The sequence below is a fragment of the Capricornis sumatraensis genome, chromosome 20 (genome assembly GCF_032405125.1).
Source record: "Capricornis sumatraensis isolate serow.1 chromosome 20, serow.2, whole genome shotgun sequence".
Classification (NCBI taxonomy): Eukaryota; Metazoa; Chordata; class Mammalia; order Artiodactyla; family Bovidae; genus Capricornis; species Capricornis sumatraensis.
In genome coordinates, this window is record NC_091088.1 from 45719702 (window position 1) to 45741131 (window position 21430).

Consider the following 21430-nt stretch of genomic DNA (forward strand, 5'->3'; position numbering starts at 1 on the left):
CAGTGATTCAAGAGCCAATATAGGGCCTGGTTGCAGAGTCATCCACCTTGGTTTCCTTAAAGAAACTTAGAGCCTGAATCAGAATCTCTGAATCAGAACCTCTGCAGAGATTCTGCACATGGAGTCCTGGGACCTGAATTCTTTTAAAGCACCTGACTGCTTCCCCCCTTCACCCGAGGGTGTAAGGACCCTTTCGTCTCACTTCCTCCTGTCATCTCCACTGGACACTCTCTCCTCGACAGATCAGCCATGGTCCAACATTTACATGCATCATCTCAGGGTGTGCTGTGAGCCCAGCTGTCCACTTCTCCTTCACCAGCTACAACTTCGGCACTTGCTTCATCTACCAAGCTGGCATGCCCCCATACAAGCAAACCCTGCTTGTCACCAACAAGGAGGAGACAGCTATGAGGTAAGCAGACTTCCCAGAGCTTCCAGATGATTCTGCCACTCCTGTGGGTCCTACAGCCTCCACACAGCTGAGGTCCTGCCAAGACAGAGAAAGGATTATAAGAGAGCCTCTAGCACAGATGGGCATGAATCCTGAGAATCCTTTCCTCACTGCTAATACTGATATTTGGATAGCCATGAACTACTCTGCTTAAAAAAAAAAAAAAAAAATCCTCTTCTGGAAGTGAGGAGGACAATGCCAGGTGACCTGACAAGAGGCTTGATGAATTGCATTTATTTTCCTCACGTAATAAATGTGGGAACTCAGATTTGGAGAGTTAAAAAGTTAATTTCTCGGGCCAATGACCTTGCAGTAAAAAGCAGATCTATACTGAGCCTTGGAGAAGGAAATGGCAACCCACTCCAGTGTTCTTGCCTGGAGAATCCCAGGGACAGGGGAGCCTGGTGGGCTGCCGTCTATAGGGTCGCACAGAGTCGGACACAACTGAAGCGACTTAGCAGCAGCAGCAGCAGCATACTGAGCCTTAGCCCTCTGATTCAAATCCAGCCTCTCTGTACCATCCCTGTGTAGAATGTTCCAATCCAGATTTCTGGGCCCTATTCCAGACCTAACAAAACAGAATATCCCGAGACAGGCCCAGAGACCTGTGTTTATTAAAAGTTCTCTAGATCAGTGCGCTGCAGTTGAACTGAAACTTCAGTTTCAGAAAAGTTGTCCATCTGCAGCGCCCAATATGGCGGCCTGTAGCTACATGTGGCTATGGAGCCCTTGAAATGTGCCTCATGCCACCAAGGAACAGGGTTTGTTATTTTAATTAATTTTAATTTAATAGCCACATGTCTAGTGGCCAATAGCACAGGTTCAAATCCCAGTTCTTCCCTAGCTATGTGACCTCAGGCACATGTTTTTTGCTTCTTTTTTTAAATTAATCTTTATTGGAGCATAGTTGTTTTACAATGTTGTATTGGTTTCTGCTGTATAGCAAAGTAAATCAACTGTATGTATTTATACATCCCCTCTTTTTTGGATTTCCTTTCCCATTCAGATCCCTGCAGAGCATTTGATGTAGCTCCTTGTGCTATACAGAAGGTTCTCGCTGGTTATCTGCTCTATATATAGTAGTGTCTATATGTCAGTCTCAATCTCCCAGTTCATCCCGCCCACCCTTTCCTCCTTTGGTATCCATACATTTGTTCTCTACATTTGTGTCTCTATTTCCACTTTGCAAAAAAATGTTCATCAGCATCATTTTTCTAGATTCCACACATAATATATGATTTTTTTTTCTCTTTCTGTATGACAGCCTCTAGGTCCATCCATATTTCTGCAAAGGGCACAGTCTTGTTCCTTTTTACGACTGAGTAATATTCCATTGCACCTTCTTTATCCACTCCTCTGTTGATGGGCATTTAGGTTGCTTCCATGTCCTGGCTGTTGTAAGTAGTGCTGCTCTGAACGCTGGGGTGCTTGTGTCTATTTGGTTTTTTTAAGTCCTTATTGAATTTTTCACAGTATTGCTTCTGTTTTATGTTTCGGTTTTTTGACCATGAGACATGTGGGGTCTTAGCTCCCTGGCCACTAATGGAGTCTGCACCTCCTGCATTGGAAGGCGAAGTCTTTTAACCACTGGACTGCCAGGGAAGTCCCTATCTCTCTGAATTATGGTTTTCTCTGTATCTATGCATAGGAGTCCTATGGTAGACCCATTTCTGGGTCATATGGGTAGTTCTATTTTTGGATTTTTAAGGAACCTCTATTCTGTTCTCCATAGTGGCTGTATAAATTTACATTTCCACCAACAGTGTAAGAGTTCCCTTTTCTCCACACCCTCTTCAGCATTTATTTTTAGTATTATTTTTTGATGATGGATATTCTGACCAGTGTGGGGTGATACCTCATAGTAGTTTTGATTTGCACTTCTCTAATAATTAGTAATGTTGAGCATCTTTTCATGTGTTGTTGGCCATCTGTATGTCTTCTTTGGAGAAGTATCTATTTAGGTCTTCCACCCATTTTTTGATTGGGTTTTTTTTTTAAAATATGGAACTGCATGAGCTGTTTGTATACTTTGGAGACTAATAATCCCTTGTCTGTTGCTTAATTTGCGAATATATGCTCCTGTTCTGACGGTTGTCTTTTCATCTTATTTAGGGTTTCATTTACTGTGCAAGAGTTTTTAAGTTTAATTAGGTCCCATTTGTTTATTTTTGGTTTTATTTTCATTACTCTAGAAGGTGGGTCAAAAAAGATCTTGCCATGGTTCATGTCAAAGAGTGTTCTTCCTGTGTTTTCCTCTAGAGTTTTATAGCATCCAGCCTTGCATTTGGGTCTTTATAAACTCTCAGTGCCTCCGTCTCCTTGCCTGCAGCGGGGGATAATAATAGTACCTCCCCAAGGGTTATTAGGAGGATTCATTAGCTCATTTAGAGAGAGTACTTAGTGCCTGGAACATAGGAAATGCTCAGCTATTTTTAATCTGCTGCTACTTTTGTGGCCGTGATACTGGTGGTGATGACGATTCTCCTGAAGGTTACATTACAGGAGTGTCATGTAATTTTAAATACTAATTTAAAATCTTGTCTGCCTATATTCCTTCCTGCCTAATTTAATTGAATCTGACTCTTCCTTTGTTTTAGGCATTATACTCTATTTACTGCCTTAGCTAGAGTCCTTCTCTACATACTTGGAAGACAGACAAGGAGGGATTGTAATGGAGGTATAGTTGCTTCCCATCCACAGATGCAGGAGGGTGGACGTGATCTTTGAAGGTCCCTTCTAGGTGAGCTATTAATAATAACAATAGCTCACCTTTAGGGATGTTTCCTCTGTGCCTTTAGTGGCTGATTTAGTCACTTTATCTTGTTTAATCCTCACAACAGCTTCATGAGAAAGAGGTTGCTACTCTTATTTTACAGATGAGGCAACAAGGACCCAGACAGGCTGAATAACTGTCCTTAGGTCACATGGAAGTTGGGGCTGGAACCTGGGTCCACACTCTTGTCTGACTCTGGACGCATCCTCCTCCCCACCGTGCTTTGCCACCCAGTTCCTCCAGGAAGCGCACCCTTCTTCCAGGAAGCTACTACACCATGAGCTTCAAGGAAGAGAGGGTGAGAGAGTGAAAGGAGCCCTGGGTAAAAGGTCACGAGACTGCCTTTGAGGCCTGGTTCTGCCAAGGTCTCGGGATGTGATCTGGGGGAAGTGACTCAGTCGTGCCCAGGAGACTGTAGGCTGGACCACTGCTGCAGTCCCTTCCAGCCCTGAAATTCCAACTCCAGGACAACAGAGCAGGACAGACCGCAGTGGGTCCAGCTCAGAGAAGCAAGGGGCTCCTTCCCTCTGTGTCAGCCGTTCGGGAGCTCACACAGCTTCCTTCTGATTTCCTCCAGCTTGGATTGTTTGTACACCAACACCAGCCACCTCGAGGTGAACTTCCGAGTCGATGTGATAAAGCCAGGAAAGACACTGGAGATCCCCATCACCTTTTATCCTCGAGAAACTATCAGTTATCGAGAACTCATCCCCTTTGAAATCAATGGGCTATCGCAGCAAGTAATTGAAATCAAAGGGAAAGGAACGGAAATGAAGGTGAGCGACAGCTGGGAGGACCATCGGGCTTGGCACCAACCCCCTCTTGCCCTGCTCAGCCACCTTGCCCACCCGAGCCCACACTCCTCCGACTCCATATCTCCTGCCCCCTGGCTGCTCTGTCAGAGGTCAGCCAGTCCCATCAAGACAGATCAGACCCCAGAGAATCACATAGATCTTGCCAGTACCAAACATTACTGTATCAAAAGATATAAGTAACCACAAGCGCTGCAGAAACATTCTTTTTTCTGGGAGAAGTTTGAGACTATCAGATGCAGTATCCCAAGCAAGCCCTCTTCCTCCCACATGAGAGCATGTAGTGTTTTCAGATTACAGTCTCAAGGTTTGTTTGAAGCACTGTATGCAGACGTAAGTTTCAGTTATGAGACATCTTTCCCTAAGACCACATAGACTGACATTCTGCAGCCAGCCCCAACTCCCAGGATCCCATCTGACTGAGGGCCTTCTTTCTAACCAGGTGCTCCTGGCAGGAAGGGGATGGTGTGGTTCCACCGCTTATCCTTTCTTCTTCATGTCCAGTATACATTTCACGTGTCTGGTGGGAGTTTTTGCATTTATTAGGCAGTTTTAGAAGACAAAAGACCTTCTGCAATCCTCAGCAATGCATGGGACATTTCAGCAACCAAGAGGAAGTGGGAGGGGGGTGTTCCTGGCATCCTTCCCATCAATCCAGGGGAGCCACAGGATCAGGCCACCTGGTGTGTCTCACCCAAGCCAGTGGCAGGGTCTCTTTTGAAGTCGTGCTTTCTTTCACGTGTTCATTCATTCACTCATGTCAGGTGCTTTGCGGAGACTCAAATGTGTTCTCTGCCCTCCAGGAGCTTACACGCTGGGGCCAGAGACTCTTACCTTTGTAGACAGCATGGAAACCTGTGGGCAGGATGGACAGATCCCATCTTTCCATTAGGGGGAGGCGTGCTGCTTATTAACTGGTCAAGTGACAGTGACCCATGGGTGCTGTTTATGTGGGTCACACCATCGAGGGGGCAAGGCCCAGCCTGATCTCAGCCTGATGCAGGCCAGCACTTGGATCGGGGCTTTAGATGGGGACTTGAAGGTGTATCTGCTTTTCCCCCCTCCACTGCCGTGGTCATCTCTCTCTCTCAAGGCTCTGTCTCCTGCCCTTTTCCAGTCCCTCTCCACAGAGGAGCGAGCCAGGGCACACTCACAAGATACCCATCTGAGGGGACCGCTCCAGGCTGCACTGGCTTCCCACTTCTCCCAGAAAAACACCCTATCCCCCTCCAAACTACCTTCCTGTGTTCCCCGCCTCACTCCCAGCCACAGGCCTGACCAGGCCACTCCCTCCAGCTCAGCACCTTGCCACAGCTTGTCTCTTCCTTCGGGGTGCAGCCCCATGCCACCCTGACTTAAATCCAGCTGCTGCCCTCCAGCAGCTCCCCGTGTGAGCACGCCTTCCTCAGGGAGGCCTCCCTCACCCTCAGACTGGCTCTTTGTACCCCGAGCCTTTCCTTTTAACGTCTCTGAACCCACCTGTAAGCACGTAATTGCGCAACAAGTTGTTTAGTGCACACTTTATGCACATAAATGTTTGTTGAGTGAGCGAAGGCGAAGGCCCGTCCAGCGTGAAGAATGGAGGACACAGGAAGAGAGGGAACCGCCCTTGCCTCACTAGGATACACACACCATATCTCTTTCTCATTAACTGCTGACCCCTCCCTCCCAACCCCCCTGCTCTCTTTCTTGTCCACAGATTTTAGTCCTAGATCCAGCCAATAAGATTGTGAAGTTAGGAGCCATCCTACCTGGGCAGGTGGTGAAAAAAATGGTTTCCATCATGAACAACAGCCAAGCCCAGCTCACATTTAACCTGTCAGTCATGTTCTCAGCGGAACTCCAGGAAACCAAGGTTGGTGATCAGGGTCCCGTGGCGTCTTCATGCCTCCGCACCTCACGCTTCTCAGGCAGCTTCGGTGTACCAGGCCATTCCAAGTGCTCTCCCTGTCTGATCACCTTCATAAGAAACGGTCCAGGGGAGTCCCTGTTACCCTCCTTCTGCATGTAGGGAAACCACAGCTTGGAGAGCCTCTTCCTCTAGAGGGCGACAGTGACACGCAGAAGTGCCCTTGATAGGATCCGGAAGGTCTGCGCGCGAATGAATATATGTACATCCTCATGACAGGAAATTTGAAAAATATGGAAAATCACAAAGAAAAACATTTGGCCTATAATGTCATGTCCCGAAATAATCACTTAACATTATTGCTGTTTTTCTTTCCCCTGCTTTTCCTACACATTTTAAAAATAAATTACCAGCTTTCAGATTGTTTTGAAACCTGCTTCCTACCAGTAACTCCTAAACATTCAGTTTCAGTTGTTCATCTGTATCTTCATTATGTAGGTGAACCAAGCCTCTATTTCTGCTCATTTCAGGTGTTCCTGGTTTTTTAATTTAATTTAATTTTATTTTATAAGCAACATTGTAATATCCATTTAAACAAACCTTTGTGTGCACCCATGACTCTCTGCTGAGCATATACTCCTAGAAGTGGGCTTCTTGGACCAAAAGGAAGAGTGTGTTTCAATATACATCATTCATCTGCCCCCGAAAGGCTGTCCTTCTTTCCACTGGAGTCCGCCATGTGAGAGAAACATGCTTGTTGCTAAATCCATGTCCTCGGGCTTCCTGCATAGGGAACCCACAGCCCTGGCTGCCTGCTTCCTCTCACAGTGATTGGATGGCCCTTTGAAATGGGACCAGATGTATTTCATCTTGAGGATGGACTGTATCCATTCCTTCATTCAGTTCATTCTTACATTTACTCAGTAACCCGTCCTCGCAGCAGGACCTCAGAAGTGGAGCTCCAGGAGTGCCCCCCTCTCAGCTGCTGAGACTTGTTGTCGTTTTATCCAGGTCATCACCTTGTCACCATTCCACAACATCACTCTGAAGCCCAGAGAGGTTCGGAAGCTGGAAGTCACCTTTGCCCCGCTAAAGCGTGTCCCTCCCTTCTCCGAGGAAGTGTTCATGGAGTGCATGGGGCTCCTGCGGCCTCTTTTCCTCATCAACGGCTGCTGCCAAGCCCTGGAGATCTCCCTGGACCAGGAGCATCTTCCCTTTGGACCAGTAGTGTGTCAGACACAAGCCACGCGTCGCATCCTCATGTTGAACACGGGTGACGTGGGTGCAAGGTAGGAGAGCCCCCTGGGCCTGGTTTCCCATTAACTATCCCAGGACCCTCTAAAGTGGGTACTTGGTGGTCCCCATGCCACAGATGGAGTTAAGGCTCAAAGTGGTGCCCACCAGCAGGTGCCTGCCCAGTCACCATTCAGCATGTTCCCACAGCTGTGCCTGCTGCACATCGCCCACCTGCAGGGGGCGCCGTCCACACCAACCTCAGTGGAACAGTGCCCTGAAGCTGTGGTGTGGCAACCTTGGCGCTGGAAGCACTGGTCTGCACCATCCTGCCTGGACCAAGGGCCAGACCACAGAGGCGTGACCACAGGGCCAGCAGGCCCCAGGGCCACCAGGATCAGGGGCAGCTCTCATGAGAAGGGATCATCTCCACCCTCCTGGATCAGACCCGAGAGGCAGTGCAGGGATCGGTCATGGCTACCAGCTCGGGAGGGTTCCAGTCCTGGCCTGACCACATCCTAGCTGTGTGACCTCAGGCACCCATTTAAATGTGTTCATGCACATGTCCCCCCAGTGGGTGTCACTTGTGGACAGAAAGATTAGATGCACCACTTTCCACCCTTCTCAGCCTCTAGGGAGAGTGAAGAGGTCGCACCCAGGAATGACTTGGCCTTGGTCCCACACCCCGGCTTTTCCTGGCAGTCTTCCTTCTCCTAGGTCCCAGGAAGGGCACAAGGGGATGAACCTCCCATCTGAAAACCAGACTCAGTCTCTCTTCTCAGCAGCACTGAGGACACCACCAGGATATTAATAAACTTCCTCCTTGTCTCCTGTCTTGGAAAAGGTTCAAATGGGATGCCAGAAAACTTGAGCCTCTGTTCTCCATCAGCCCGGAAGAGGGCTATATCACTGCAGGCATGGAGGTTTCTTTCGAAGTGACTTACCATCCTACCGAGGTGGGCAAGGAGATTCTCCACAAAAACTTGCTCTGCTTCATCCAGGGAGGCAGTTCTCTGAGCCTAACCCTGTCTGGAGTGTGCGTGGGACCACCTTCAGTAAAAGAGGTCAGTAGGTGCTGCCAACAGATGGACCAATGGTGGAGTGGCCCAGCAAGCCCCACAAGAGAACTCAATCAGACTCTGTTCAAACAGTCCTCAGGGCCCACATCAAGCCTGCAGACCTGCTCCCTCCACCACAGGGCCTCTGCACGTGCTCTTCCCACTGCTGACATCCTCCTTTTCCCCTCTCCCTTTAGCTAATTCCTATTTATTCTTCAGCTCTCAACCCAAGCATCTCATTCTCAAGGAGGGTTATACTGACATCTCTGGCTAGATCACATTCTGTCACAAGCTCTGCAAGTAAAGGGTGACACCTGGGTTAACCTCTGCTCACCCTGTCGCTAGAAGCCCTAGCAGTGGCGCTCTGATAGTTCCTGGCAACATTGCTTACAGTCATAATGACACCCGCTCTCCATCTCTCACTGTTCCAACAATGTTATGCACGTGGAATCATGCAGTGTGTTATAAAGGTCTATGGACAAGTCTTGGCAAGAATATATACTTTCATTTTCCTGGGTGAATATGTAAGAGTGACATGGCTGGATCATAGGGTGGGTACACGTTTGCCTTTTTAAGAGCTTACCAAATTGTTCTCCAAAGTGGTTGTGTCATCTTGCACCCCCATCAGCCACCTCAGACGTTTCTACTTCACCACATCCTTGCCAAGGCTCAATATGGTCAGGGTTTTTAAAATTTTAGTCATTCTAATAGGTACATGATATCTTGTGGTTTTAAATTTGGATTTCCCTAATGACTGATGGTGTCAAGCATCTTTTCAGGTACTTCATTGCCATCCATCTATCTTCTTTATTGAAGTATCTGTTCAAGTCATTTTCATTTGGGTTGTTTGTTTTCTTATTTTACTGTTTTAACAGCTCTGTGTATATTCAGGACAGAAGTTTTAAATTTATATCTTCAGTCTCTTTAGAGTTCATTTTTGTATGTAGTATAAGATTATGGATCAAAATTCAAAAAATCCATTTTTGTACACAGATATCCAGTTGTTCCAGAACCATTTACTTAATAGATTGTCCTTTCTCCACTAAATTGCCTTTGCACTTTGGTAAAAAACCAATTGATCATGTATGTGTGGGTCTCTTGCTAAACTATTCTCATCCTCTTGGTGAACTCTTTGATTCCCTTTATACCAGCGCAACATTGTCCATATTGCTAGATTCGGTGGCTAGTTCTCATTGCTCATCTCACTTGACTTGTCAATGGCATTTGAACACCTTGAACAAGCCCCTCGCCCTTCAAGCGCTTCCTTCATCATGTGGCCTCCAGGATACTGCCCTCGCCTCGTTTTCCTCCCACGTTAATAGTTGCTGCCTCTCATCTCCCCGTCTGATTTTTCTTAACATTGGAGTGTGTAGAATTTTAAGAATTGGTTCTAAAATTCCTTCTTTTTTTTGAAATACACTTACTTCTTGATGATCTCATCCAGTTTCTTGGCCTTAAAAAAAAAAAAATTGCTATACTGACAGCTCCCAAATGCGTGTGTGTGTGTGTGTGTGTGTGTGCAAACTTTCCTTTGCACCCCAGACTTGTAAATTCCGCTGCCTGCTTGAAGCGTCCGTCTTCTTCCAGGTGGTGAATTTCACCTGCCAGGTGCGCTCCAAGCACACACAGACCATCATGCTTTCAAACCGCACCAACCAAACCTGGAATCTGCACCCCATCATTGAGGGCGAGCACTGGGAGGGGCCCGAGTTCATCACCCTGGAGCCTCACCAGCAAAACAAGCCCTACGAGATCACCTACCGGCCCCACACCATGAACGTGGAGAACCGCAAACATCAGGTAGGTCGAGCCCCACCTCCTGCATCGGTTTCCTGGCATAGTTGGATGAAGGAGCTGTGGGAGAGAGAATGTTAGGACAAGGGGGGGCCCTACAAATAATGGGGAAACCACAGGGAACTGTGTCCAAAGCTTATCAAGACCAAGGCTTCCCTTTTCGTCCATATATTTTCATGTTGAGGGGCTTCTCTTGGAACCAGAGGCTCATCTCTGAAATGAAGTCCTGGATGAAGCATCATGCAATTAACACTTAATTTAAGTGCATAAATAACATCAAGGTGACTGTGATAAAGATTAAAAAGAGAAGCCACAATCTTCTACTACCCTCACAAGAAAAGAACTGTTTCTTTCTGTTTTCTTTCCCAATCCTTACTCAAGGACAGCCATGGCTGCCGTCATAGCATCCTCAGCTTTGCGTCCTGTTTACTTTCCCTTTACATCACATCATGGGCATGTGTCTATTTAACTGTGTAATCTTCATGATAACCATTTTTACTGATTGACGAATATTTCATTGAATGACAGTTCTAAAATTTATTTAACTCCCCCAGTTGTTGGATGTTTAAGTTATCTCTAAATTTTCATCAATAGAAGCGATTCTAATATACACGTGTATCCCCGATGGCTCAGTGGCAAAGAACCTGCCTGCAATGCAGGAGACGCAAAAGGCTGGCTCGATCCCTGGGTTGGGACGGTCCCCTGGAGGAGGAAACGGCAACCCACTCCATTATCCCTGCTTGAAAAATCCCTTGGAGAGAGGAGCCTGGCGGGCTACAGTCCAAAGGGTCACAAAGAGTCAGTCACGACTAAGTGACTGAGGGCACACGTTTATGTATAACTTTTTCCTCTGCAGGGATTTTTCATCAGTAAGGTCCTTGGGATGAGATTCCTGGTTCAAATACACATGAACATGTTTATGGCTCTTGGAAACATATTATGAAGCTGCTTTCCAAAAGTGTTAAACCTATTTGCATATCTTCATTGATCCCGTGTCGCTGCCGTGCCTGAGAGGTGGCTGATAAAGGACCCTGTGTGTCACGCTCACCACAGCTGTTCTTCTCTTAGGGCACCCTCTTCTTCCCCCTCCCAGATGGGACTGGCTGGCTGTACATGCTGCACGGGACTTCCGAGCTCCCCAAGGCGGTGGCCAATATCTACCGTGAAGTGCCGTGTAAGACACCCTACACCGAGCTCCTGCCAGTCACCAACTGGCTGAACAAGCCCCAGAGGTGAGAGACTAGGTGGGGGGTGAAGAGGGGACGAAGGGAGGACCCACAGTGTTGAGTCTGGCCCTTGGTGCTGCTGCCAGGCATTGCCTGACCTGCGCCCCACAGAGCGTGTCCTGTTCAGGGCTGCCTGTGAGCAGCTGATGCCTTGTAAATCTCCTGGAAGAGCGCCAGGCACAAAATAAGTGCTCAATACATGTTAGCTGTTATTATTGTCAAAATGATAATTGTGGTGGTTATTATTGAGAGCCCTGTTGTATCACATCAGCCCACTGGCCAGATCCTCGGATCTTGTACTTGCAGAGAGAAAAGAAGCTGGAGGAGGGAGGCCAGCCAAGTCCCCTTCTTTTATAGAAAAGGAGCCAAAGGCTAGGAGAAGACAGCTACCTGCTCGGCATAGTGGATAAAGGCCCAGACCCACATTTGAATGCTGGTTCTGCCTATAACTCTGCATTGTTACCTGAGCGTGGCATCTTCCTTCTCTCCGCCTCAACTTCTTTCCCAGTAAAATAGAGAGGATAACGAAATGTACCTCCTACAGACACTGCGGCAACTGAAAGCCTGTAATGTAACCCATGTGGAGCAGGACTCAGTACCTGGCACGTAGTAGGGAGTTGTTAAAGGGTAGTTCCTGTTATTACTAGTGACAGTGTGGAGGCTAGAACCCTGGGCCCACATGCTTCCTGTGAAATCAAGAGTGGACAAGGTGCCTTGCCTTCTTTCCTTTGGGCAAACTGTCTCATTTCGCCCTCTCTTCTTGCACCCCTGTGTTCCCGCAGATTCCGGGTCATTGTGGAGATACTGAAGCCAGAGAAGCCTGACATGAGTGTCACCTTAAAGGGCCTTGACTACATTGATGTGCTGTCCTCCTCCAAGAAAGACTACAAGCTGAACTTCTTCTCCTACAAGGAGGGGCTGTACACAGCAAAGGTATCCACACACTAAAGGCACTGCCCTGGGACCCTGGAGGTTTGGCCCTGAGGCTGATGATCCTGGTGTTGGGAGGGGAGATATACCCTCCCTTATCCTGCAAGACTGACCATTTAGGGGGACCAGACCCTTTAAGATGAGACTAGATAGCCAGCCAACATGCAGGCCCATAAGAAGCCCTCAAGGTGGCAGAATCATAAAAACCCTGAAGCAGTAGGTAACACTGGGCATCAGACACCAGACCACAATAATAAGAGCAAAAGATCTGTTTTCTGAGGGTTTAGAGCGAGCCCAGCATCAGGCTGAGCCCTCGACACAGCTAGTGACGTCAGAGCCAGGATTCATCTCAGAGCCGGTGACTCCAGGACTCCACAGGGTCCTTCACGCGTGAACTGTTCCTCCTGACTTGTTCATCAGTTCAACAAGCATCTCTTGAGCACATGTGCCATATGCTATACTACGTGCTGATAACATAGCAGTGATCAAAAACAGGTGCAGTCTCTGTTCTCCTGGAACACACAGTCCGGTGGAGGAGATGAGCATTCATCATGAAATTGCACTCTGAATGGGTCATTTCCAAACGGCGTAAGTGCTTTGAGGAAAAGGAGTACATGGTTCAGTGGCTCACTGAGAGGTCAGGGCTGAAGAGGACCTGCAGGAATTGTCCACCTACAGATAGTGCTTGACACCAAGATGGAGGATGGAATCACCTAGGGAGAGATTTTAAAGTGAAAAAACAGCACATGAGCACAAAGAAATGGCAAGAATGAAGGGAAACAATGACAAGTACTGGCGACGGTGTGGGGAAGATGGGTCTTTCACATGTTGCTGGTGGGAGTGAAATAGTGAAGCTACTTTGGAAGACAGGCTGGCAGCTCCTCAGATGGATAAACATAGAGTTACCATAGAATTCAGCAATTTATTCCCCAGATAAGTGAAAACATATGTCCACACAAAAGCCTATATATAAACGTTCATAGCAGCATTATTCATAAGAGCTAAACAATGGAAACAACCTAATTTCCACCCACTGGTGAACCGAGAAATACAATGGAATATTCTTGGGCAATAAAAAGTGATAGGAAGTGAGCACTGCCTCAGGCAGCACTGCGATGAGCCCTGCAAACATCACGCTATGTGAACAGAGCCGGCCACGAACGGCTGCATGTTGTGTGATTCTTTTTTAATATGAAATGTCCAGAATAGGGAAGTCTATAGGAACAGAAAGTGACTAGCAGTGCCTAGGACTAGAGGCGATGGGTTAGGGGGGCATGGGAATGATTGTTACTGGATAAAGGGGTTCTTTTGAGGGCCCTGAAGATGAGTGGTGATGGCTGGACCACTTTGTGAATATACTAAAAAAGCACTAAATGGTACACTGTAAATGGGTAGATTCTATAACATGTGAGTTGTATCTTAATAAAGCTGAAAGGAAATATGAGACATAAAGTACAAATCAAGAAGTTCTAATACCCATCTTATAGAAGCGCCTGAAACAGAAAAACACGATCATGATGGGAAGAAATACTCTTCAAAATGATTGAAAAAAAAATCCAGAGCTATTTGACAAAGTCTGAGTCTTCTAGTTGAAGAATCCCAGTTTATCAAGGGAGTCCTGTGATTATCCTCTCTGCCTTGGGCCACTTTCCTGATTGCAGTGCAGTGAGCTAGTCTGAGCAAAGCATATCAGGTTTGGTGAACTGAGGAAGAGGAAGTTAACAGTTGGGGCAGTTGGACAGGGAAGAAGATTATTTGAAATAGTAATTGTTGAAATTTCCCTGATTTTATTTTTTAAGAAAACAATTTACAAATCCAAGAAACTTGGTAGAGTTTTAACAGGAGAAACAAAAAAAATCATGCCTGTGCACATCATAGTAAAACTGCTGAAAACCAAAGATAAATAGAAAACAACCAGATAAAAAGGTTTTATAATGTACAGGGAGACACCAATAAAGAATGGCCACTGACCCCTCTTCTGTGGCTCTTCCAGCAGCCCTCTGAACAGTGCTGAAAGAAGAGACTGTCAACCTGGAAATCTTTATTCACTGAAAGTATCCTTTAAAACAGACAGTAAAATAGACATTTTCAGATTTAAACAAAAAAGGATGAAAGAATTCATTGCCGGCCCTCTGGCCTTGCTGCAAAACATGCTAATGGATTTTCTTCAGTCAAAAGGCAACGATGCCAGGTGGGAACATGGATATCCACTGGAAGGGAAGAAGAGCTCTAAAAATAGCAAATAAGTGCATAAATATGAAACGTATCTATTTTTATTCTTAGAACTTTCTTTAAAAGACAGCTGGCAGTTTATAGTAAATATAATTACATTGCAAGGAGGACGAATGCATGTAGACATAAAAGATACGGCAGCAAAAGCCCGAAAGGTGGGGTGGGTAGGTAAGTGAGGTTACACCTCAGTAAGATTATTGCATTTGTGAAGTAGGATGTGTGAGATCAGAAACAAAGCGTCAGTTACAAAGTGGGAAGTGATAAAATACCAACTCTGCATTAAATGTTGATAAGTTGTCAGTTCTAGAGCAACTACTAAAACTATGTTATTTAAAAATATAGCTAAGAAGCCATAGAGGAAATAAAATGCATTCCAAGAGATCTCACATTGATCCATAAGAAGGCAGAAAAGTAGCAACGAAGGAATTAAAAAAATAAAAGACAAGTGGAACGGAATAGCAAGAGGGCTGACTTCAACCTAAATGTATAAATGATTGCTTTAAAAGTAAAACAACACTCCTATCAAAACACAGAGGAGGTCAGAGCACTCTAAAGACAAGAAGAGGTCAAAAGTAAAAAGGCAGATATGTAAGGAACCATTATCTCCTAACAAGATAAACAACTCAAGCTATCAAAAAGGACAAAAAACTGGAATCCTCTACCTCACAGAACTAAATGTCTGAGTGAGCAAGAAGCACAGGAGAAGATGCTCAATGTCATTAGACATCCGGGAAAAGAACTGCAAAAGGGGGGCAACTTGTCCACAGGTCAGATGTGGGCTACAAGTGTGAGCTCTGGAGTCAAGCCAACCTGGGTTCAAATCCTGGTTCTGATGCTTTTTTGCACAAGACCCTGGGCAAGATAACTTCCTTAGCCTCAGTTTCCTCATCTTTAGAAAAATCAGTGAGGGTAATAGTAATGTTGCCCACAAGCTGTGTGAATGAAATAAGTACCTCCAGTGCTTGTTGTCATTCAGTTGCCAAGTTGTGTCCGGTCCTTTGCGACCCCACGGTTGTGTCCAGTCCTTTGCGACCCCACAGATGGCAGCACCAGGCTTCTCTGTCCTTCACTGTCTCCCTGAGTTTGCTCAGATTCATGTCCGTTGAGTTGGTGATGCTCTCTAACCATCTCATTCTCTGCTACCCTCTTCTGCTCCTGCCTTCAATCTTTCCCAGCATCAGGGTCTTTTCCAGTGAGTCGGCTCTTCACATCAGGTGACCAAAGTATTGGAGCTTCAGCTTCAGCATCAGTCCTTTCAGTGAATATTCAGAGTTGATTTCCTTTAGGATTGACTGATTTGATCTCCTTGCTTTCCAAGGGACTCTCAAGAGTCTTCTCCAGCACCACAATTCAAAAGCATCAATTCTTTGGCGCTCAGCCTTCTTTATGGTCCAACTTCCAGTGCCTGCCTAGGACACAGTAATCATTAAGTGTTAGACGCCACTAGTAGTAGTAGTAGTATGGATGCATTAACTGTTCCAGCAGGAGCAGGAGCAGGGGTGAAACCCACCACAGCATGAACCTCTTGAGGTCCTGCTTGTTCTCCAGGACCAATCGCTGTTCCCACTGAGGACACCTTCCCCCTCAGCCCCAGACCGTGCTGCTCTCGCCTCTTCTAAAGCAACCCATGGAGGCAGTCCTCCATGCCTGCCCACCTGGAAGGAGCCGGAGCAGAGCACCTGAAGAGAAGGGCTGGGTGGCGGGGTTCACGTGGGCTGGGAGGGCCCATGCTTCACATGCCTGGCATTGCTAATGGAGAGAAGGATCCTGTCGAAGGTGGAAGATCCCGAGCTAACCCCTCTGCTCCGCCCCACTTCTTCCCACTCTCTGTGAATCCAGGTGATCTTCCGAAACGAGGTAACCAACGAGTTCCTATACTACACGTTGAGTTTCAGGGTCATCCCTTCGGGCGTCATCAAAACCATTGAGATGGTGAGCCCCGTCCGGCAGAGCACCTCAGCCTTCATCAAGGTGGAAAACCCCCTGCCCTACATGGTGACCTTCTCCACGGAGTGCAGGATGCCCGACATCAGCCTGCCCTCCCAGTTCGTGGTGCCGGCCAACTCTGAGGTATGGCCCTGCCTGTGGGGGCTCCCCACTGGATATCTGTGATGGAGACTCTGCCCAGGGGGCCTCTGGACCCACGTCTGCATCCTGGAGTTGGGGCAGCCTGGCAGTGGTCAGGAGGGTGGAGGACGACCGATCCATCGCTGTCCTATTCTCTCCCTCCCCCTGGCGCGCAAGTCCTCATATAAACCAGGGCCACATAGAGCTTTGGCTCAGGCACGTTAAAGGAAATTATTTATTAGCCACTGGGGCTTCCCTGGTAGCTCAGACAGCAAAAATCTGCCCTCATTTCAGGAGACCCAGGTTAGATCCCTGGGTCGGGAAGATCCCCTGGAGAAGGAAATGGCAACCCACTCCAGCATTCTTGCATGGAGAATTCCATGAACAGAGGAGCCTGATGGGCTACAGTCCATGGGGTCGCAGAGAGTTGGACACGACTGAGCGAGTAATACTGGCTGTCTCTGTGACATGTTTGTTTGCCCTGCTCAATTTAAATTATGTTTCTTACTTTTCCTAATTATATAAGTCACATGGAATATATGGAGTAAAAAGGACAGCGAGGGACACTTGGTAGTGTTGTTGGGTCAGTTGATAATATTTTTATTAGCTGTTTTGTATGTATGTTCAGTAAGGAAACTGGCATCCAGTTTTCCTTTCTTCTATTAGCCTTGGTGGAGTCTGATGTACAGATTGTGTTCATGGAGGTAGGTTTCCTCCTGTTCTTTTCTATGGGAAAATTTGTGGAATATTAGATTGGTAAAAAGAAGGCTTTGTGATCCTGGAATTGTGTTAAGGGAATTTTTTATTTTTTTACTATTGATTAAATATCTTTAATGGTTACAGGACTATATGGGTTTTCTTTATCTTTTTGAGTCTGTTGTGGCAAGTTATATTTGTTTACACATTTGTCCATTTTCATCTAAATTTTTTAATTGTGGTAAAATCATGTAAATTTTAACACTGCATTTTTTTCTGTTAAACATCTACAACAACTTTAATGATATCCTCTTTATTTTTCAATAAGACCCAGTTTTTTAAGAAACAATATCTGTTCATGACAAAAAAAGACTAATTTATTTCTATGCACATGAAACAGAAAATAAAAGCCCCAGGACTTCCTGGCGGTCCCGTGGTTAAGACTCCGCGCTTGCAGTGCAGGGACCACAGGTACAGTCCCTGGTCAGGGAACTAAGAAGCTGCATGCCACTTGGCATGGCTGAAAAAAAAAAAAGAATAGAAAAGTCCCCAAAATCTCATTTCCCCCACCCAAAGACAATTACTGGTACAGTTCAATATAGCCTTGCTGTGTCTTTTCTATACACATGTAGACATATTCCTCTCCACAACAATGAACTCATATACATTTCTGGAATCTTCTTTTTTTCCACTTAAAATATTATTACCACCTTTTATTTCAGTGATTAGAGATTTGGTGTTTCCTTTTTAATGGCTACATAATATTCCACTGAAGTGAGTAAAGTGTAATATATTTATCCAGTCTTTTACTGCTAATACATTTGAATTATTGCCCTTATTTTGCTTTCCTAAGCAATACTGTCTGGTTCTTGTTTTGTTTTGCTTTGGATGACAATAGAGGAAGCAGAATGCCTCCCCTAAATGATGATAGAACCCCAGAAGCTGGTTGGAGATTGTCCATGAGCAGAGAAGGAGCTGCCTGACCTTTAGCCCTCCTGCTTCCCCAGCCTACCCACTCCTGTCTCTGTAATTATGCTTCTCAAGAGAGAATCCAGTACCTATTTTTATACTCTGAGAGATTCCAGATACTGAAATACCCCAACTAAGGAAAAATTCCAGGGAGGAAAAGTGGGCTGGTTTGGACAGAGGTTCCCCAGGCTCAAGATCAGTGTGAGCATCTACCGCCAACCTGCGCTGAGGTCCCCAGAGGGGCAGAGGAGGGGCGGACATTCAGCATCACAGGAGCCTCTGTCTTCTCTCGCAGGGAACGTTCACATTTGAATTCCAGCCGCTGAAAGCTGGAGAAACCTTCGGGAAACTGACACTGCACAACAGCGAGCTGGGTTACTACCCATATGAGCTCAATTTGAAAGCCTTGCCAGCACTGCCTGAAAAGCCCGTCCACTTCCAGGCTGTTCTTGGCAGCGGCCAGAGCATCTTTGCCAAGTTCACCAATTACACTCGGCAGAAGACAGAATACTACTGCAGGGTAAGCCCGGCCCCACCCTCTGCCCTCCGCTTTCCAGAAGCCTGGGCTCAGAACGGGAGCAGGACACTGGGGTGCAGAAATATGAAACTCCTACTCAGGGCCTTCATCTAGTTGAAAACTCCCAGCTAGAAACAGAGTATCAGAAAAAATATCAGGTCTGGGTTCTTCCTCACAGGCTTTCTAGTTTAACAAGCTGGAGTGTGGTGGTGGGTGGAGGGTTGCGGGTGGGGGGGGGCAGCATTGCTCAGCAGTCGATGCAGAGACAGTTGGTTTTGGGGAGGTTCTGTTTCCGTAGTTAACCCTGTATTCACACTGATGTAATAGGTAGCATATATGGAACACTTGCTATGGGCCAGGCTCAGTTTTACACGCATATTTTAAAAATCCTGACAGCTATCCTGTGAGAGTATTGGTAAGTTATTGGTAAGCTCTACTGAGAGCTCAGTGGTCATGAGTATATGCTGTGAAATCCTACAGACCTGGATTTGAATCCTCACTTCACTGTTTCTTCTTTGTAGGAATAACTTACCAATACTCTACAGGATGGCTGTCAGATTTTTCAAATATGCATGTAAAACAGCCTGGCCCATAGCAAGTGTTCCATATATGCTACCTATTATATCAGTGTGAATATAAGATTACTGAAACAGAATCTCCCCAAAGCCAACAAAATAAAATTTATTCCTTTCTCAGATAGCAGTGTGGACTCAGGGTTAGGCACCGTGACATCAGGCACCCAGACCCCTTTGTCCTGATGCCCTTGCTTCTCTAGAGAGTTGCTTCAGTCCACATGGACCAAGATGGTTTGCTGTGACACCCTCATTGCAGCCAGCTACCGTGGGGAAAGCAGGGAGCTGTGGCCCTCACTTCCACTCACGCTTATTGAAGAAAACTTGATATGACCACACCCAGCAACAAGCGGCACTAGGAGTACAGCCTTACAGTAGGTGGCCATGTGCTCAGTTAACACTGAAGTCCCATGGCTACGGTCACGAGGCAGAGAATCTTTTTTTTTTTCTAATTGAGGTATAGTTGTACAATTTTACAGAAGTTTCAGGTGTACAAGATAGTGATTCACAGTTTTCAAAGAGGCATAGGCTCCTGGTCATCCCATCCATCAGGAGAAGCCTAGTTATGCTGCAGTAACAAACAGTCCCAGTATCTCAGTGGCTTTAAAACAACAAAGTCTCCTTTAGCGCTTCTCTGTGTGGCCACAGTCCACAGGGGACTCTGCTCACCCCAGCCACTCAGGGATGCAGGCTAAAGGGCACCCACCATCTCAAGTGTTCCAGTCATAGGAGCAAAGGGGTGAGAGCCCCCAGAGGGGCCTGAACTGGCCCCCGAACACTCTGGCACGGAAGGGCTGCCTTGCACTTCTGTTCTCAGCTTATTATCCAGAACTTGCCCCCACCCCCGCCCTGCCCAGAGCCAGAACGTCCAGTCCTCCTCGCCTGTGCAAGGAAAGGAGTGTAGGCTCAGGGGAGCAACACCAAGGGCCGCTGCCCACACCGCCCTGCCTCAGTTTCTCTTGGCCTTGGTTCTTCTTAGTAAACTAGGGACAAACTAGTAATACCTACTCTTCGAGAGAGTCACAGGACTCGACTTTTGTACAGCCTGCCCTGCCTCACACAAGCCTAGGCTGCTCATGTCGCAGGGTGGGGGGCTGGGGAGGCCCAGAGCTGCAGGCTTGCTCTTCAGGGTCCAGGGTGAGCCGAGCACATGTGTTCCCCTTTCAGACTGACTGTCCAGACTTCCACACGGAAAAGGTCATCTACGCGGCACCTGGGGCACAGGGCGGCACGGAGGTCAGCGTGGAGGTGTACTTTGAGCCCAGCCACCTGGGCGAGAGCAAGGGCATCCTGACCCTGTCGTCGCTCGCGGGCGGCGAGTACACCATCCCCCTCTTCGGGGTGGCCCTGGCCCCCAAGCCGCAAGGCCCCTTCCTGATCCGCGCCGGCTACAGCATCGTCATCCCCTTCAAGAACGTCTTCTACCGCCCCGTCACCTTCTCCTTCCTCGTGGAGAGCAGCGCGTTCTCCATCCGCGCCGCGGACGCTGTGAAGCCCAAGAAGATCAACAACATCACGGTCTACTTCGAAGGCAACCCATCGGGCAGCAAGACGCCCGTCACCAGCAAGCTGATTGTGACCTGCCCGCCCGGCGAAGGCAGCGACACTGGGATTAAGTGGGTTTACTACCTGAAGGGGATCACCCAGTAGTGAGAAGCAGGGTTGGCAGCACCATCAAAAAGCCATCTCATCAGCCGTTAAGACCTTTGTGTTGTTCTAAGCCCCACAAAGGATAGAGAAAATAATAAGAACTCTAAAGGTACTATCTCCAATTCAATTATAAGGGCACTTATTTCCACATTATATGAATTCCAAATATCTATATGAAATACAGATACTCCATGTTTAACAAGGTAACTATATAACGCAGAGCTGTATTTTACTTTCCAAGAACAAGTCTTAAATTTGGTTTCTTAATAAACCTGCAAAGCCCAGGCCCTGTGTAATAATCGCCACGTTTAATAAAGTGACCTTCCCTCACACGGCACTCAGCAGCACACGACTCTGGGGCCCCGCAGTTTCTTTTAAAACCCACGATGGCTTCAAGAGCCCTTAGCCATGACTCTGTTTTGATACTGTATTTTATTCTGCTTTCATATGAAAGCCAAACAAGTCACTACTTTCAAAGCAAAGAGCAGATACATCAAGGCAGTTATTGCAGGGACAGAAGTTGGGACGCTCCCCCATCTCTGGGTCCCTGATCTATTTCCCATAGAAAGTTCTCACAGAAGGCCAGATCCTGAAGAGATGC

General features: G+C 46.9%; 1 protein-coding gene across 1 annotated transcript in view; it reads left to right on the top strand.

The window, feature by feature from the left end:
- Nucleotides 1–20829, top strand: part of LOC138096769 (hydrocephalus-inducing protein homolog) — a 116748-nt gene extending 95919 nt beyond the window's left edge. The window contains 11 exon segments of the mRNA XM_068993041.1: nucleotides 243–412; nucleotides 3802–4000; nucleotides 5736–5891; nucleotides 6897–7174; nucleotides 7963–8182; nucleotides 9764–9976; nucleotides 11039–11202; nucleotides 11979–12129; nucleotides 16198–16428; nucleotides 18386–18610; nucleotides 20347–20829. Of these exon segments, the coding sequence (XP_068849142.1) occupies nucleotides 243–412; nucleotides 3802–4000; nucleotides 5736–5891; nucleotides 6897–7174; nucleotides 7963–8182; nucleotides 9764–9976; nucleotides 11039–11202; nucleotides 11979–12129; nucleotides 16198–16428; nucleotides 18386–18610; nucleotides 20347–20829 (2490 nt within the window).
- The last annotated feature ends 601 nt before the right edge of the window (nucleotides 20830–21430 follow it).